This window comes from Theropithecus gelada, chromosome 16 (assembly GCF_003255815.1).
Source record: "Theropithecus gelada isolate Dixy chromosome 16, Tgel_1.0, whole genome shotgun sequence".
In the NCBI taxonomy this organism is placed as follows: Eukaryota; Metazoa; Chordata; class Mammalia; order Primates; family Cercopithecidae; genus Theropithecus; species Theropithecus gelada.
The window spans coordinates 49,176,821-49,195,635 of record NC_037684.1 but is presented as its reverse complement, the minus strand read 5'-3'; the positions used below and the strand labels follow the sequence as shown (position 1 = coordinate 49,195,635).

General features: G+C 54.0%; 1 protein-coding gene across 5 annotated transcripts; it reads left to right on the top strand.

The window, feature by feature from the left end:
• Positions 1-5,977: 5,977 nt before the first annotated feature.
• On the top strand, positions 5,978-17,895 carry WBP2 (WW domain binding protein 2). 5 transcript variants are annotated; one of them, XM_025361536.1, is made up of 8 exons: positions 5,978-6,988; positions 10,827-10,935; positions 13,538-13,673; positions 14,951-15,043; positions 15,696-15,830; positions 16,012-16,134; positions 16,614-16,690; positions 16,811-17,895. In XM_025361536.1, the coding sequence occupies exons 1-8, from the start codon at positions 6,930-6,932 to the stop codon at positions 16,862-16,864; spliced, it is 786 nt and encodes a 261-aa protein (XP_025217321.1). In that variant the 5' UTR covers positions 5,978-6,929; the 3' UTR covers positions 16,865-17,895. The 5 variants fall into 5 exon arrangements, with proteins under 5 accessions (XP_025217321.1, XP_025217322.1, XP_025217319.1 ...); XM_025361537.1 differs by having other exon boundaries at positions 16,614-16,700; XM_025361534.1 differs by having other exon boundaries at positions 16,614-16,706.
• Positions 17,896-18,815: the final 920 nt, after the last annotated feature.

Here is an 18,815-nt window from a genome sequence, read left to right as displayed (position 1 = left end):
ACCACCACGCCCAGCTAATTTTCGTATTTTTAGTACAGATGGGGTTTCACTGTGTTGGCCAGGCTGGTCTCGAACTCCTGGCCTCAAGTGATTCGCCCACTTTGGCCTCCCAAGTTCTGGAATTATAGGCATGAGCCACGCCACCGGGGCCACAGATAGGAGAGCTTCTACTCTGTTCTCTACCGGGTCTGCTGCTCAGATGCCCGCCATCCGAGTCCAAGGGCTTCTAATTTTTATTTTTATTTTTGAGACAGAGTCTCACTCTGTCGCCCAGGCTGGAGTGCAATGGCACAATGTCGGCTCACCGCAACCTCCGCCTCCAAGGTTCAAGCGATTCTCCCACCTCAGCCTCCCGAGTAGCTGGGACTACAGACATGCGCCACCACTCCCGGAAGCTAATTTTATACTTTTTAGTAGAGACGAGGTTTCTCCATGTTGGTCAGGCTGGTCTTGAACTCCTGACCTCAGGTAATCCACCCACCTCAGCCTCCCAAAGTGCTGGGAATTACAGGTGTGAGCTACCACGCCCGGCTCCAAGTGCTTCTAGCTGTAGCTGAGGCCCTACTCCCCTGGGCCAAGCACAGTTTGGGGATGATGCCAAATTCTTGACTCTCAGCTCCAAACCCACTGTATTAATGTGCTAGGGCTGTCGTAACAAGACACCACAAACTAGGTGGCTTAAGCAATCAAAATGTATCATCTCAGTGCTGGAGACTGAATCAAGGTGTGGGCAGGGTCAACTCCTTCTGAGACTGTGAGAGTGAAACCGTCCCCTGCTGCTCTCCTTGCTTCTGGTGGTTTGTTAACAATATGTAGCGATCCGTGTAGCAATCCTGGTAGCTCTCTGCCTCCCTCTTTGCACCGCCTTCTCCCTGCGTGTGTCTGTGTCCAAGTTTTCCCTTCTTACAAGGGCACCAGTCACGTTGGATTTAGGGCCCACCCTAATGATCTCATCTTAACTATGTCTTCAACAAACCTATTTCCAAATAAGGTCACTTTCTGAGGTAGTGCAGGTCAGGACTTCAACATGTGAATTTGCGGGGAGACAGAACTCAACGCATAACACCCACCCAGCCACCCAACTCAGCTTCATGGTCTGGCTGGGAGTCAGAGACACGTCTTTGTTTTCTTAATTTTATTTTTTATTATTACTTTTTGAGAGGGAGTCTTGCTCCGTCGCCCAGGCTGGAGTGCAGTAGTGTGATCTTGGCTCACTGCAACCTTCGCCTCCTGGGTTCCAGCGATTTTCTTGCCTCAGCCTCCTGAGTAGCTGGGATTACAGGCACGCACCACCACGCCCAGATAATTTTCGTATTTTTAGTGGAGACGGGGGTTTCATCATGTTGCCCAGGCTGGCCTCGAACGCCTGACCTCAGGTGATCCACCTGCCTGGGCCTCCCAAACTGCTGTGATTACAGGCCTGAGCCAACACACCCAGAGCCACGTTTCTCCATTGCCCACCGCTCCCTGCCAGGCTCTGCCAAGAGGGGGCGCTAGAGAGACCTGCAGGGCTGGAGAAGGCCCCAGCTTCCCATCTGCTCACTATTTTTGCCTGTGTTTTACCCAGGAAAGCTGCTTCATCAGGGCAGCTGCAGTTCTTTAGCAGCAGCTGAATCCAGTTTCTACTTTTTCCAACCCTTGCAGAATCAGCTGCCTCGAGCTCCCTTCAGAGGCACCAGCACCAGCACCAGCACCAGCTGGCCCATGCCCCCTCCTCAGAGGGCTGGGTTTTAGTGCCCTGGGGCTCCTCTTTCAATCCTCTATATTATTGTTGTTGGTTTTGGTGTTTTGTTTTGTTTTTTGAGATGGGGTCTCACTCTGTCACCCAGGCTGGAGTGCAATGGTGCAAACTCAGCTCACTGAAATCTCTGCCTCCTGGTCTGAAGAGCAATCCTCCCACCTCTGCCTCCTGAGTAGCTGGGACTACAGGTGTGCTCCACCACGCCCGGCTAATTTTTTGTATTTTTAGTAGAGATGGGGGTTTGAGAGGGAGTCTTGCTCCGTTGCCCAGGCTGGAGTGCAGTAGTGTGATCTTGGCTCACTGCAACCTCCGCCTCCTGGGTTCCAGCGATTTTCTTGCCTCAGCCTCCTGAGTAGCTGGGATTACAGGCACGCTACTATGTTGCACGCTATTATGTTGGCCAGGCTGGTCTCAAACTCCTGACTTCAAGTGTCCGCCATGAGCCACCACGCCAGCAGCATGTTTTTTTGTTTGTTTTTTGTTTTTTTTTTTTTGAGTTTTGCTCTTTTTGCCCAGGCTGGAGTGTAATGGCACCATCTCTGTTCACTGCAACCTCTACCTTCCAGATTCCAGCAATTCTCCTGCCTCAGCCTCCTATGTAGTTGGGATTACAGGCTTGTGCCACCATGCCCGGCTAATTTTGTAGTTTTAGTACAGACGGGGTTTCACCATGTTGGCCAGGCTAGTCTTGAACTCCTGACTCAAGTGATCTGCCTGCCTTGGCTTCCGAAAGTGCTGGGATTACAGGCGCAAGCCACTGAGCCCAGCCCTTGCAGCAATTTTTTTTTTTTTTTTTTTTTGAGACAGAGTTTCGCTCTTGTTGCCCAGGCTGGAGTGTAATGGTGCGATCTCAGCTCACTGCAACCTCCACCTCCTGGGGTCAAGCGATTCTCCTACTTCAGTCTCCCGAGTAGCTGGAATTACAGGCATGTGCCACCACGCCCGGCTAATTTTGTCTTTTTTTTTTTTTTTTTTTTTTAGTAGAGACGGGGTTTCACCATGTTGTCCAGGCTGGTCTTGAACTCCCGACCTCAGGTGATGTGCCCACCTCAGCCTCCTGAAGTGCTGGGATTACAGGCGTGAGCCACCGTGCCCAGCCCCCTTGCAGCAATTTTTTAAGATGACAAAATAAGACAGAAAATTTCAGAATATATCCCACTACAAAATACAAATTAAGCAGCATGTGGTGGTGGCAGGGCCTGTACTCTCAGCTACTTGGGAGGCTGAGGCAGGACCACTGGCTTGATGCCAGGAGTTCAAGACCAGCCTGGGCAACATAACAGGACCCCATCTCTACCAAAAAAATTTTTTAAACTAGCCAGGCATGGTGATGTGCCCCTGTAGCCCCAGCTACTCAGGAGGCTGAGGTAAAAAGATTGCTTGAGCTCAGGAGGTTGAAGGTACAGTAAGCCATGATTGCACCACTCCAGCCTGACTGACAGTGTAAGACAGGGTCTCGTTCTGTCACCCAGGCTGGTCTCAAACTCCTGGGCTCAAGCCCTATATATTTTTATGGTGGGTCAAGGTAAGGAAAAATAGCCACCATTTGGTAAATGCTGCCAACCTTTTTTTTTTTTTTAATTTTTAGAGGGAGGGTCTCACTATGTTGCCCAGGCTGGTCTCAAACTCCTGGGCTGAAGCAATCCTTCTGCCTCAGTCTTCCAAAATGCTGGGATTACAGGCATGAGCCAACTCTACAGGCCTGCCAACCTCTTTTATGTCATGGCACACACAGAAAATGATTTGGTCAACGAAATGGTATTTATTTGGCTCACTGGGACAAATAGATTACTCTTATTGGGGGTCAAGAGGCGACCACGGGTGGGGTGGGGGGCGGTGGCTCACACCTGTAATCCTAACACTTTTGGGAGTATTAGGTGGGCGCATTACTTGAGGTCAGGAATTTGAGACCAGCCTGGCCAACATGGTGAAAACCCATCTCTACCTAAAAATACAAAGCTTAGCTGGGTGTGGTGGCCTGCATCTGTAGTCCCAGCTACTTCAGAGGCTGAGGCCCAAGAATTGCTTGAACCCAGGAGGTGGAGGCTGCAGTGAGCAGAGACCGTGTCACTGTACTCCACCCCAGGAGACGGGCAAGACCCTGTATCAAAAATAAATAAATAGGCCAGGAACGGTGGCTCACGCCACCACTCCAGCACTTTGGGAGGCCGGGGCGGGTGAATCACGAGGTCAGGAGATCAAGACCATCCTGGCTACAGTGAAACCCCATCTCTGCTAAAAATACAAAAAATTAGCCGGGCATGGTGGGAGGCACCTCTAGTCCCAGCTACTCGGGAGGCTGAGGCAAGAGTATGGCGTGAACCCGGGAAGCGGAACTTGCAGTGAGTGGAGATCACACCACTGCTCTCTAGCTTGGGCAACAGAGCGAGACTCCGTCTCAAAATAAATAAGTAAATAAAATAAATAAATAAAATTATAAACAGAAAAACAGGTGACCAGTTCAGCGGCTCAGCTGCCCCAGACCCTGCCTGCTGGTATCTGGGGTAGACCTGCACCCTTTCTTAGCACATCACTAAGATGTGCTCTGGTGTGGAGAATACGAGCAATCATACTGCAGTGAAAAAGAGAGCTGGAGACAGGCAGACAGGGGTAAAAGACCAGAGGAGAGGTCTGAGTACTGAGACCTGGGCCTGGGGGGCCTGCAGCTGCTCACCTGGTTCCGCAATAAACGATTGTTGAATCCTTCGGTTTGAGTTTTGAGTTCTGGTACCTTCCAGCCCCAAAGTCATGGGAGCTGTCCAAGAAGTGTGTTCACATGGTCATATGTTTTTATAAAACTTAGAACTTCTGGACATTGTAGCCGAAGCTGGTCAAGCTCGTTATCTCTCCACTGCAACTTCCTTTTCTTGTCATTTCCCCTCCTGTCAGGAGGCCTCATTGTGGCCACAGTATTGTGAATGAATAATCGTGGGGTTTTTTGTTTGTTTCTGAGATAGAGTTTTGTTCTTGTTGCCCAGGCTGGAGTGCAGTGGCTTGATCTCAGCTCACTGCAACCTCCATCTCCGGGGTTCAAGTGATTCTCCTGCCTCAGCCTCCTGAGTAGCTGGGATTACAGGTGACCACCATCATACCCAGCTAATTTTTTGTATTTTTAGTAGAGATGGGGTTTCACCATGTTGCCCAGGCTGGTCTCAAACTCCTGACCTCAGGTGATTCACCCGCCTTGGCCTCCCAAAGTGCTGGAATGACAGGCATGTGCCACAAACTCCGACCTACTTTTGTTTTTTAAATTTATATTTTAAATGCACATAGAAAAAAAAATAAACAGTACCAAAAAGTACAATGCATACCGACATACTGAGCCACCAATCCACCCCAAATTCCCAGACCCACGCCTCAAAACTGCCACAGACATTTTCTGGTGGATCTTTGCAAAAAATTTCTATCTAGATCCTATTTTTTAATACAAATAGAACTATATGTATACAGCATTCTGTGCTTAATAACCCTTGACAATCTTTCCATATCAGCACATAGTCTGACTTTTTTTTTTTTTTTTTTTTTGAGACGGAGTCTCACTCTGTTGCCTAGGCTGGAGTGCAGTGGAGCAATCCCGGATCACTGCAAGCTCCGCCTCCTGGGTTCACGCCATTCTCCTGCCTCAGCCTCCCGAGTAACTGGGACTACAGGCGCCCGCCACCACGCCCGGCTAATTTTTTGTATTTTTTAGTAGAGACGGGGTTTCACCGTGTTAGCCAGGATGGTCTTAATCTTCTGACCTCACGATCCACCCGCCTCGGCCTCCCAAAGTGCTGGGATTACAGGCGTGAGCCACCGCGCCCGGCCGACTTAATTCTTTTTAAAGACGGCAGAGATTGCAGACCCCAAAATACATCTAACCATTGGGGCAGATTTCATTATGACCATCCTTAATCCACTGTACTTGTCCTGCAAGGTCCAACCTGGTATTGCACCGGACCTCACAGAACGCTGCTGTTTCCTGATCTTTTCTAGTGAGGCAGCTTTATTTCTTCACATAGGAGACCTCCCTGCTAAGCGAAGTCGAACAGGTGGATCTAGAGGTTGACCACCACGGTCAGGAAAGCAGCTGTCTACTGAAAAGCAAACTCTAATTCCTTAAGATTAACGAGTTAATCTTTAAGATTAATTAATCTTAACGAATTAATCCTTAAGATTAACCCCTGCACCACCAAGTGGGGGAGTGCAGCCCCCTCTCTCCGCCTCACGGATTCAGCTCGGAGGTGCAGGGGTTTGGTGGGGGGCGGTTAGGGAATGACAGCTGCCCCGTGGAGGACGCCCAGGGCTGGGTCACGAGCTGGCATGAGTCAGTCTTATTTTGTAAGTCCTAGTTATCAGGCTGCCAGTCTCGCGCCGTGCCCAGTCTCACTCAGCCTTCAGTCTTCCGGCCGGGACCCCGCTGGGCGCTCCGGAGGGATCGGCGCCACCGCGAGGCCGGCGAGGAGGCTGCAAGGGGCGCCCGGCCGGCCTGCGAGTGGTGGGAGCCAGGCGGGGCACACAGCCTCCCCTCCCCAGGCGGGACTCTCCCCGCCCCACCCCGGGCTCAGGGCTTGGGGTGGTGAGATGGGTGGCGGGGTGATCCGACGCCGCCAGCCCACCGCGTCCCCAAGAGCCGGGGTCTCGGGCTCAGCTAAACGCCCCGGAGTCACACAAGCGCCCCATACACGTCTGCTAAGTGAACGAAGGCTGCCCATCCACCAGGGGACTGCTCGACCCTCCCACGCCATGTCCAGGTCGCATTCGGCCAGCGGGACTTCCCTTAACGCTCGGCCAGCGTCCCCAGGCTCGCGCTCCTGACAGCAGCCGAACTGTTTATTTCCGTCCGGCTGAAGAGGCGGGGTGGAGATGGCACAAGCCGATTGGTTATGTAAATTGTGGAGCCAATTTCGGCCTATGAGCCAGGAGACTACAAGTTCCAGAATGCATCCTTCCTCCAGCACAGGGAGAGGCCGAGGTTGCGGGAGCGTTGCCTGCTGGGAATTGTAGTCTTCATCTTGTTTGTTACGCAGGCGGAACTGGGGGGAGGGAGTAAACTATTACCACGTGACGTTCGGGTCAGGTGGTTGGGCCAGCCTCCGCGCTCGAGCTGTGACTGGCTGACTCTAATAAGAAGACGCCACTAGGGGCGGGGCGAAGAGGGGCGCAAGCTCACTGCGTTTTGAGTCTCCGGACCCCTGTCGGAGAGACTATGGCGCTCAACAAGAATCACTCGGAGGGCGGCGGCGTGATCGTCAACAACACCGAGAGGTGAAAACACTGCGGAAGGATCCTAGAGGACCAAAGTTCGGGTGTCGAGGGAGTGGGCGGTGGGCGATGGGCGGTGGGGAATAAGCCCCTGAAGGGGGAGCATTGATGGAGTAAGATTGGGGGGGAATGGCTGGGGGCGGGGTTGGAGGAAGGTGGGTGGGCCGTGGGGGAGGGCCCGGGAGGTTGTGATCAGCTGGGAGGTGGGAGTGGGACGTCTGCATGGGGACCTGGCATGGGGCGACCAGTGGGGCCTAGGGGTGATTCTTGAACCCCTTCCCAGAGTTTTGACTTCAGTAACTGGGAGGAGCCCCAAACAAAAATAATTGTCACTTATTGGATGTCTACAACGTTACTACGTGTCAGGCTCTGCGCCTTTTCTACCTTATTTAATAAATTCTGTGCAGTACAATCTACTACTGTCCACGTTTCACAGGTAGGGAAAGTGGAGGGCAGAAAGGTTAAGTAACTTGCTCGAGATTGCAACTCTGTAAGTAGCAGAGATGGAATTCCAGGAAAGGAGTCTTGACTCCAAAGTTAATAGGATTAACCACCAGCATACAGGCTTCCAGTATGTTCCAGAACTGTTCAGGTTCCAGGTAAGAAACTGAGGTCCCAGGAGTGAAATTAAACAGATGACGTTTGTCAGATGTCTGACAGTTCCTGGCACTGTGTGGATCCGTAAAGTCATTCCCTTGCCTCTCTCTTGAATGCCTGTTGGTTTGAGTCTCCTCCGAAGGCACAGGTCTCCTAATTCAAGGTTCTTTCCACTCCACCCTCCCCACCCCTTGCTCATTGCACCCTGTCTCTCCTCCAGTCTCTGCCAAGAGAAGCCCTGAATGGCCTCTCTCTCCTTTTGTTCCTTGGGTATTGAAAATCAGACCAGCCAGCTCTGGGTTGAACTATGCCGACCCTGAATTGCCTCTTGAAGGCAGAAGGAGCTTAGAAGGCACCTGAGTCCCCAAAGGAGACATTGTGGAGTCAGAGCCCTGTACCCAGCTAAGGCCAGCATCCAGTTGCCCTGTAACTTGGGAATGTTATGATGAGTCAGAGGAAAATGCCTAGAGTGACCCAGCAGGCTCACTTTCCCTCTGTCTTACCGACTCAGAGTCTGATGGGTAATTCCTTCTTTTCTCTGAGCGGTACTTCTCTTTTTTTTTTTTTTTTTGAGATGGAGGCTTGCTCTGTCACCCAGGCTGGAGTGCAGTGGCATGATCTCAGTTCACTGCAACCTCCGCCTCCTGGGTTCAAGCAATTATCCTGCCTCAGCCTCCCCGGTAACTGGGATTACAGGCACTTGCCACTACACCCAGCTAATTTTTTGTATTTTTACTAGAAACAGGAGTTCACCATGTTGGCCAGGCTGGTCTCGAACTCCTGACCTCGTGATCCGCCGTCCTGGGCCTCCAAAAGTATTAGGATTACAGGAATGAGTCACCGTGCCCGACCACTTCTCTTTTCTTAGACCAGTTGTTTCCCACTTACCTTTCCCCAGTCTGAGAAAGTTGTGATATATGGGGGGAGGCAGAAGACAAACAGAACCGTGTGAACCTTTTTATCATGTGATCAGAGACACCTCACACTGTCTTGTTGCATCTCTGTGTGTGAGTCAGTTCCCAGGCCTGGCCAGCTTTTCATGCCATTTGGCAACATCTCTGGGGACTGTTTTTCTTTCTGTCTCTGTGGAACTTCCTGAGACAAGAATGTATCTATCCTGCTGGGCCTTCTACCTGGCTTAGGGCTCAGTCCTGCTAAGTAAGGTGTGCCTTGTTTTAGAAAGTGCTTCAGCCTCCTGTCTGAATAAGTTGTGTCTGTAACAATTGAAGTATAAGTGCAGTGTTCAAAATTTGATAATTAGGCTGGGCATGGTGGCTCATGCCTGTAATCCTAGCACTTTGGGTGGCCGAGGTAGGTGGATCACTTGAGGTCAGGAGTTTGAAACCCGCCTGACCAACATGGTGAAACCCCGTCTCTACTAAATACAAAAAATCAGCCGGGCGTGGTGACGCATGCCTGTAACCCCAGCTACGTGGGAGGCTGAGGCAGGAGAATTGCTTGAACCCAGGAGGTAGAGGTTGCAGTAAGCCGAGATCATGCCACGGCACTCCAGCCTGGGCAACAAGAGTGAAACTCCGTCTCATAAAAAAGAAAAAAAAATTGATAATTAAACTAGTGAACGTTACTCTTCAAGTCGTGAACTCCTTTGAGAATGATGGAAGCTGTGGACTCTCCGCTCAGAAAAATGCACATATGGGGCCGGGCGCGGTGGCTCAAGCCTGTAATCCCAGCACTTTGGGAGGCCGAGACGGGCGGATCACAAGGTCAGGAGATCGAGACCATCCTGGCTAACCCGGTGAAACCCCGTCTCTACTAAAAAATACAAAAAACTAGCCGGGCGAGGTGGCGGGCGCCTGTAGTCCCAGCTACTCTGGAGGCTGAGGCAGGAGAATGGCGTGAACCCGGGAGGCGGAGCTTGCAGTGAGCTGAGATCCGGCCACTGCACTCCAGCCTGGGCGACAGAGCGAGACTCCGTCTCAAAAAAAAAAAAAGAAAAATGCACATATGACGTACATGATCATCTCAAGGGCTTCATGAACTTTGCTGCAAACCCAGCTGAAGAACCCAGGTTTAAAAGAACCTTGAAGGAGGCCCTATTGTGATCTGTACAGTCATCTCTTAGACATGTTTATATGTTAGGGTTGAAAAACCAACCAGCAAAAACAGGACATCTGTCAAAAGGACTTGAAAGAGAATAGAAAAGTTAAGCCAGACCACCCCACCTACTTGAGGGCTGGCGGCCTCTCTAGAGCCCTGTAACTCTGCTACCACGTTGATCATTTGGGGGCTGTGTAAGCGGGGTTTGGGAAATTTTACAGAACCCCAACGTGCTTGTTTCTTCCATGGCTGCATTAATGAGGTTTTTGTTGTTGTTGTTGTTGTTGGTTTTTAGTTTTTTTGTAGAGACGGGGTCTCGCCACGTTACCCAGGCTGGTCTCAAACTCCTGGGCTCAAGCGATCCACCGGCCTCAGCCTCCCAAAGTGCTGGGATTACAGGTGTGGGCCACCGCTCCTAGCCCTATGAATGGCTTTATTAATTTATTTGTTTTTGAGACAGAGCTTCTCTCTCTCTCTTTTTTTTTTTTTGAGATGGAGTTTCGCTCTCGTTGCCCAGGCTGGAGTGCAATGGCGCGATCTCGGCTCACCGCAACCTCTGCCTCCTGGGTTCAAGCGATTCTCCTGCCTCGGCCTCCCTAGTAGCTGGGATTACAGACGCCCACCACCACGCCCAGCTAATTTTGTACTTTTTTAGTAGAGACAGGGTTTCTCCATGTTGGTCAGGCTGGTCTCGAACTCCTGACCTCAGGTGATCCGCCCACTTCAGCCTCTCAAAGTGCTGGGATTACAGGCATGAGCCACCGTGCCCGGCTGGAGCTTCTCTCTTGTTGCCCAGGCTGGAGTGCAATGGTGCCATCTTGGCTCACTGCAACTTCCGCCTCCTGGGTTCAAGCGATTCTCCCTCCTCAGCCTCCTGAGTAGCTGGGATTACGGGGGCCCGCCACGACTAATTTTTTGGTATTTTTAGTAGAGATGGGGTTTCACCGTGTTGGCCAGGCTGTTCTCAAACTCTTGACCTTGTGATCCACCTGCCTCGGCCTCCCAAAGTGCTGGGATACAGGTGTGAGCCACCGCGCCCGGCCCTATGAATGGTTTTAATGCAGCACTGTTGAGAGGTTATGAGAGCTGATGTGCCGGGCAGCTGCTTGGGAGAAAGGCCCAGTGTCTGGGTGACATCGCATCTCCATACTGTCTCATCAAGGCTTTTCCTCTTTTCTCATCACAGCATCCTAATGTCCTATGATCATGTGGAACTCACATTCAATGACATGAAGAACGTGCCAGAAGCCTTCAAAGGGACCAAGAAAGGCACCGTCTACCTTACCCCTTACCGGGTGAGTTGCCCAGCAGGACAGTTGGTTGAGAGGCTTGTTGCTGTTGGAGGTGACGTGAGTCTTAGTCTCGGGTCCGCCTCAGCCTCATGAGTCAAGTGGCCTCTGAACCCTGGTGAATGTTAGTGCCTCACTCTGCCTGTTCTCCGTCACATGCTCCTGGATTCCAGAACCACCAGGCTCTTTGTGTAACTGACCTGACCACTGGGCAGTGAACCCATGTAAATTCCAGAGCCGCTGCTGCAAAACCTCTATAGAGTTGGATGCAGCGCTGGCATGACTTGGGCCTGGAGGCCGGAGACTATTATTATTAACATTTTGTTTTCTGTGAGTGTAGCCCATGAAGCCCTGTGCACATCCAGGGTGAGAAATCTGGTAAACAGGGCACAGTTGGCGTGGCACAGCCTCTGGACTGGGCAGAGAGCCCGGTACTACCCCGCAGAATGACAAATGCCAGGCTGCAGAATGGGCCTTGCCTAAGAGTTACCCACGTGGACTCTGAGAGGTTGAGAAATACAAATGGATGTTCTTGGAAAATTGCTGCTTGTAGCCACTCAAGGCTTAGACTCAAAGACAGGCTGGTGCAGTGGCTTATGCCTGTAATCCCAGCACTTTGGGAGGCCAAGGCAGGCGGACCACTTGAGCTCAGGATTTCGAGACCAGCCTGCGTAACCTGGCGAAACCCCATCTTTACAAAAAATATAAACATAAGCTGGGTGTGGTGGCACATGCCTGTAGTCCCAGCTACCCAAGAGGCTGAGGTGGAGAATAACTGGAGTCGGGAGAGGTTGAGGCTGCAGTGAGCTGGGATCATGCCACTGCACTCCAGCCTGGGCAACAGAGTGAGACCCTGCCTCAAAAAAACAAAAGCCGGGCGCAGTGGCTCACACCTGTAATCCCAGCACTTTGAGAGGCTGAGGCGGGTGGATCACGAGGTCAGGAGATCGAGACCATCCTAGCTAACATGGTGAAACCCTGTCTCTACTAAAAGTACAAAAAATTAGCTGGGCGTAGTGGTGGGCGCCTGTAGTCCCAGCTACTCGGGAGGCTGAGGTGGGAGAATGGCGTGAACCCGGGAGGCGGAGCTTGCAGTGAGCTGAGATGAGCCACTGCACTCCAGCCTAGGCGACAGAACGAGACTGTATCTCAAAAAAAAAAAAAAAAAAAAGACTTAGACCCAAAGACAGCTGGAAGAAGAGGAGCACATTTTCAAGTTTTAATCTCCATGACTTACCAAAGACAGCGGAGCCTCAAAACCCCATCTCTGGAGGCTCAAGTTGGCATCTTCAGTCACAGATTAAAGTCATGGATTTAAAACCCGGGCCTGGCCAGTCCTGGTGGCTCACGCCTGGAATCCCAGCACTTTGGGAGGCCAAGGCTGGTGGATCACCTGAGGTCAGGAATTCGAGACCAGCCTGGCCAACATGGCGAAACCCTGTCTCTACTAAAAATACAAAAATTGGCCAGGCGTGGTGGCACTTACCCGTAATCCCAGCTACTCGGGAGGCTGAGGCGAAAGAATCACTTGAACCCGGGAGGCGGAGGCTGCAGTGAGCCAAGATTGGTCCACTGTACTCCAGCCTGGGTTACAGAGTGAGACTCCGTCTCAAAAAAATAAAAAGGCTGGGTGCGGTGGCTCATGCCTGTAATCCCAGCACTTTGGGAGGCCAAGGCAGGCAGATCACGAGATCAGGAGATCGAGACCATCCTGGTTAACACAGTGAAACCCCATCTCTACTAAAAATACAAAAAATTAGCTGGGCATAGTGGCAGACGCCTGTAGTCCCAGCTGCTCGGGAGGCTGAGGCAGGAGAATGCCATGAACCCGGGAGGCAGAGCTTGCAGTGAGCCGAGATCGCGCCACTGCACTCCAGCCTGGGCAACAGAGCAAGAATCCGTCTCAAAAAATAAATAAATAAAAATTTAAAAAAAAGAAAACACCTGTAGTCCCAGCTACTCGGGAGGCTGAGGCAGGAGAATGGTGTAAACCCGGGAGGCGGAGCTTGTGGTGAGCTGAGATCCGGCCACTGCACTCCAGCCTGGGCCACAGAGCAAGACTCCGTCTCAAAAAAAAAAAAAAAAGAAAAAAGAAAACCCAGGGCGTTCTCCAGGCACAGGCTCCAGGAGAGCTCTTGTTGCTGTTTATAGTCCGCCTCAATGGTAACTAGCGACCACTGCACCATCGTGCTCGGTTCTGGAGCTCAGGCTGGAGACCCCCCCCTTTCAGGAACCCGTCCCTGCCTTGCCTCTGCTTGTCCTTCCCTTGCCTCTGCCTGTCCTTCCTCCTTCGTAGGCTCCTTCACTTAGGCACCACTGCCACCACCTCCCCACCACCGTGTCAGTGACAGAGCAGTCTGCCCTGCTCAAAGATACTGTCTGTGACCAGTACGTTTTTCTCCCATGTACGTGAGCTTGGCCTCTCCAGGCCGCAGTGAGCCCTTTCCCTTTCCACAGCTCTCTCCAGGAGTGTCTGGCACAGAGAGCGCCGTGGGGCTGCTGGACCCTGGCACTGAGAGCAGACTCGTCACTCCCAGGAAACAGGTGGGAAGCATGGCAGTGTGGGCGGTGCTTCCGGTGCTGATGGCCTCACCCTCTCTCCCTGCAGGTCATCTTTCTGTCCAAGGGCAAGGATGCCATGCAGTCCTTCATGATGCCATTTTATCTCATGAAAGACTGTGAGATCAAGCAGCCCGTATTTGGTGCAAACTACATCAAGGGAACAGTGAAGGCGGAAGCGGGAGGTAGGTGATGGGAACTCAGGGACATGGATGGGGCTTCCAGGGAGGTGCCCTGGGAGCCTCTGACTGCCGCCCTGGGGGTGTCCCCTTCAGACCCTTATCGCCCTAGCCATGACCTCTTCCCAGCTCTGGGCTGCCAGCTGGTGGGGTTTGATTGCCAAGAGCTGGGGGAAATGCTGGCATTAAAGACGGCAGCTCAGGTGAGCTTTTCAGAGCGTGAAGTCTGCAGAAGCTTGCGGACTGAGTCAAGATGCTTAGTGCGCCTTGGCGAGTGCATACAAATTTTAGACTCAGGAAGGAGCTGCATCAGTTGTTGAGAGGGGCCTTTTCTTGAGCGCCAGGAAGAGGCAACTGCCTCTGGGAAGCCAGAGTCACCCTGCTTTGGGGCTGGCTTTTTGGCAGGCCCCAGAGACCTCTGCACTGAACTTGCCTTCCCCTTGACACGCAGCCAGGCCCGCCCTTGCTATTGAGGCGCTCTTGGTCCCTCTTTGGGCAGAAGCCAAGCTAGAAGGGCTGGAGTCTGTCCTTGGACCCCCTTAGGATGAGAGGTCTGGCCGGGCGCGGTGGCTCAGGCCTGTAATCCCAGCACTTTGGGAGGCCGAGACGGGCGGATCACGAGGTCAGGAGATCGAGACCATCCTGGCTAACACGGTGAAACCCCGTCTCTACTAAAAAATACAAAAAACTAGCCGGGCGAGGTGGCGGGCGCCTGTAGTCCCAGCTACTCGGGAGGCTGAGGCAGGAGAATGGTCTAAACCCGGGAGGCGGAGCTTGCAGTGAGCTAAGATCCGGCCACTGCACCCCAGCCTGGGCGACAGAGCAAGACTCTGTCTCAAAAAAAAAAAAAAAAAAGGATGAGAGGTCTGCTCTGATTTTCAGGGTCGGTTGTTGCCGAGTGGGCTTGTGCCTGTGCCGCTGCCGAGTGCTTGACTGGGGGTGGAAAGAAACCTTGATGTTAGCTCTAAAACCACACCAAGGTGGCCTTGGCACCTGTGTACATATTGGGCCGGTGGTGGGAGGACAGGCTTGTTCCAGGAAGGAGAGGCCCTTGTTCCAAAGAGGGAAGCGAGTATAGCAGGGCCTGGCCGGGCTGCAGTGCCGGCTCCTATGCAGGCAGCAGGCTGGAAACCATGGCACCAGGAATTCCCCATCACAGTGCAGGCCCAGCTTCCCGCAAGCCTCCCGGGCGTCGGATGAAGCCCTGGAGAGGAAAACAGCCATCTCTTGGGGCATCAGTTTTCTTTTTCTGTGGTGTTTATTCGCTGTCCTTCCCCTCTCAGGTGGCTGGGAAGGCTCTGCTTCCTACAAGTTGACTTTCACGGCAGGGGGCGCCATTGAGTTTGGACAGCGGATGCTCCAGGTGGCATCTCAAGGTATCCAGGCTCCGAAGATTAGGGGCTGAGAACACACTGAACGTGTAGGGGTTTGGTTTGAGTTTGCTTCCTTTTTGTTTTGCTTTTTTAAACATTCAAGAGGTAAGTGTCTGGGCACTAGGCTGAGCAGGCCTAGGAGTTGGGAAGGAAAGCTGTCACTGGCGTGAGGTACAGCTCTGTCCTGTACCTCAGAGGCTGCGTTTGCCTGCCTGGAGCAGGTGGATCACGTTTTGACAAAGCTGTTTGGACTCAAGGACACTTTACTATGGCCTCATAAAACAAACACCAAACCAACCATTAAACTGCGGTTTTGCAGCCATTGAAAATGACCGAGGGATGGGCCCAGCAGACATCCTCCGCCAGCTCACTCCTACCCCAGCCCTGAGCCTCCCTCCCCACCTCCGTCCACCCTCCACCCTTGTCCTTGACCTCCCTTGCCTTCCCCTGGCTCTGACCTCTCCTGTCCTCTCTCATCACCCCATCCCTGACCAAGGCAGCCCCGAGTGTGGGTGGAGAGTGGAGTGGGGTGGACAGAGCATGTCTGCTGGGCACACTCCTGGGCCCCAATAGCTCCCCTCTGCAGGCAGCGGGACCGCCCTCTCCCCACCCCAAGGCAGGCCACACTCATTTCTCTTTCCCCTTGTACTTGTAGCCTCCAGAGGTGAAGTCCCCACTGGAGCCTATGGCTACTCTTACATGCCCAGCGGGGCCTATGTCTATCCCCCGCCAGTCGCCAATGGAATGTACCCCTGCCCTCCTGGCTACCCCTATCCACCGCCCCCGCCTGGTGAGTGTGTCCTTTGCTGCCCACCCTCCCCTCATGAGCCCACCTATCCAGGCTCCCCCCAGGCCAGGGAGACTTCATTCCTTGAGCTGCTTCAGGACTAACAAAGGATCTGGAGAGGCCCCCCTCAGAGGGGGCTGCAGCCGGGTGCTCACCGCGTCCCTGTTGCTCTCTTGCCGAGCAGAGTTCTATCCAGGACCCCCCATGATGGACGGGGCCATGGGATACGTGCAGCCCCCACCACCGCCCTATCCTGGGCCCATGGAACCTCCAGTCAGCGGCCCCGATGTCCCCTCCACTCCTGCAGGTGAGGGCCTTTGGGTGCGGGCAGCCCTTCGGGACCAGCCCTCTCCTCAGAATGGCCAGAGACTGCTGAGAGCCGCAGATGATGGATGACCCCTGGACTACCCCAGGGGCCCAGCAGGGCTGTGGCCTGTGGTGCGGAGCTAGATTCTGGCCCCACCCCCACCCCTTAGCTACCCACATGGCCTGGGCAGGGAAGGTCACCCTGTGTGCCTCGGTCCTCTCATCCTCTCATCTACACTCAGTTGGTCACGGTGGCACCTGGGGGGTTGGCTCAAGGATTAGATGAGGTGAGACATGCGATGGGCCTGGAAAGGACCATGCTAGCACGTGGCCCATGCTCAGGAAGCCTCACCTGCTGCTGTATTGGCAGAACTGGACCCCCAGCACCAGCTGCCCTGAGCCATGGGGGCCCAGGGTCTCTGGGCTAAGCTCAGGGGGATGAGAACTTGTCACTGACACTGGGTGTGTTTGCTCTCATAGCCGAAGCCAAGGCCGCAGAAGCAGCCGCCAGCGCCTACTACAACCCAGGCAACCCTCACAACGTCTACATGCCCACGGTGAGAGAGCGTGGCAGTGCTGGTGCAGCCCCGCAGCCACAGATGCTGGGAGCCGCAGGGGGAAGACCGCGCCATGTTTTAAACCTCCTAACGCGAATTTTCCCTTTCTCCCTTCTTTAGAGCCAGCCGCCACCACCTCCCTACTACCCACCGGAAGATAAGAAGACCCAGTAGGCCCTCCTGCCTCCCTGCCTCCCACCCTTATCTCTGTCCCCTACCCCTCCCATTGGGGCTGCACTGGGGCTGGGGGAGGGGAGGGGGCGCCTTGTTCTCCCTCCGGGTCTGATCATAAACAATTACCAGGAACTAGCATTGTGGGACATTAGGGCCCCCGGCCTCAGGAGAGGTGCCGCCCAGCTTCCCATGCCAGCCCAGAGCCCACAACGCTGCCCAGTGTGCCTCACTCACTGTCTGGGGCTCTCCTGGGAGCACGGGGCATCCCCTGTTCCTGTTTCACTCTCAGCTTCTCCCCTCGAAGGGACTCTCTGGCCACCTCCTCCACCGCAGTCCAGCTCCCTCAGTCTGGCAGCCACTGCTACACTCAGCCTCATGAGCCACTTCAGACCAGCCAGGTGTCTTCCCCGGCCCTGCCAGGCCCTGCTCACATTCCCTCCACTGGTCTATGCTGGTCTCAGAAGGCCACCGTGTCTGCATTCCACTCAGCCAGGGTCCAGCTGCAGCCCTGCCACTGTCCTTCCCTTCCTTGTCCTGAGTCATGCTGTTGCCACCCCGTGTGACTTTTGAAGCTGTAAAATGAGCTTCCAGGGCTTGGGTGGCGTCGGGGCAGGGCCGCCGAGGCTGGGAGGAAGTGCTTCTGCCTTTCGCTGGTGTTTCTGGAATTTGCTTTCCCTCACCTCTCACTTCCCTCTAGAAGGAGCTTCCTGACTGGAACCAGAGAATGCATGTCTGTCCACTTTTGGGCTGCTGGGTGGGGCTGGAAACAAGGGCTGCTGACCCTTCGTGCCGGCCGGGACCTGCCACTAGCCCCCCAGCCTGCTTCTTCCCCTTAAGCTTCGTGCCCCTGGATGCGCTAACATTCGCTCTTGTTTGTTCCTGGACTGGCCATGAAGTGAGGAGATGGTTATCTAAAGAGAATTCCCTATTTATTTGACAAAAAATCCAGTTAATATATTAATGTGAAATAAACCCTGTTTGCACCTTGATTTGTTTGCTGAAAATGTGAAATAGTAAAAATAAATAACTGGACCCTTTCTGGCTCTGCGTGTGGTGACCCAGGCGGTCTCTTCCGGAAGGAGAGCCGTCTGGCTGCCGAGGGCCCTGGAGGCTCCCGGGACAGTTCCCTCCCACGGGAGGATCCCCGTTCTCACGGCCCAGCTGTCTGGTCCCCAGGACAGCTCTGGCCTCTGGAGCCGGTTCCTGTGGTCGTTGCTCAGCAGCTGTGTCCCTCCCCCACCGAGTGCCCCAAACCTGGCTGGGACAGAGGTGGATTCGGACCATCGTCAGCCTGGATGGGAGGGGTTGGGGTCACCACCTTGTCCCCTGCTGGCTCCTCGAGGAATGGCAGCCCTGGCCCAAGTGCTGGTTGCTGGAGGGAGGAGGCTGAGTCAGCCCTGGAGCATGTCAGGACCTGTGACAGGGACACTGGGGTAGCCGAGCTGGCTCACCACCACCCACGTCACGTGCCCTGCTGTGAACTTGAAGGGACAGGAGGGTGGGAAATGGCCAAAGGCCGTGGCCAGGCCCACGTGCCCCCGAGTCCCCCAGCCCAGCACTGGGCACAGAGTTCTGGGAAAGCCCCGTGCTGAGGTGCATTTTCCCGTCCCCCGGGCGCCAAGTCTGTCCTCGGGAGAGATCAGGCAGCGGCCACTCTGCCTTCTCCTCCTGGCCATCCTGGCCCGGAGCTCTCTGGGACTTGGCTAAGCCCCCTTCAAGGGCGTTTGAAGAGAGCAACCTCCTGACCGCCAAGGTGGGGACAAAGGCATAGGGCCGTCCCTGCCGAGCACAGCTTGGCCCCGTCATCTCCATGGAATGTCACCTGTGGGGCCAGGCAGGCTGAGCGACTGGCTGTCCTCCAGGGAGGCGCCTCTTGGAGCCCTCACCTTGAGCCCCACCCCACATCTGGATGCACTCGAGGAAGTGGGGCGAGAACCCCCTGGGGCCCAGG

Bases quoted from the DNA above. Each gene is read 5' to 3' on its own strand.
- WBP2 (XM_025361534.1), top strand. From the start codon at position 6,930: ATGGCGCTCAACAAGAATCACTCGGAGGGCGGCGGCGTGATCGTCAAC. The intron at 6,989-10,826 runs GTGAAAACACTG...TTCTCATCACAG, and splicing joins ATCGTCAACAACACCGAGAG to CATCCTAATGTCCTATGATC. The intron at 13,674-14,950 runs GTAGGTGATGGG...TTCCCCTCTCAG, and splicing joins AGTGAAGGCGGAAGCGGGAG to GTGGCTGGGAAGGCTCTGCT.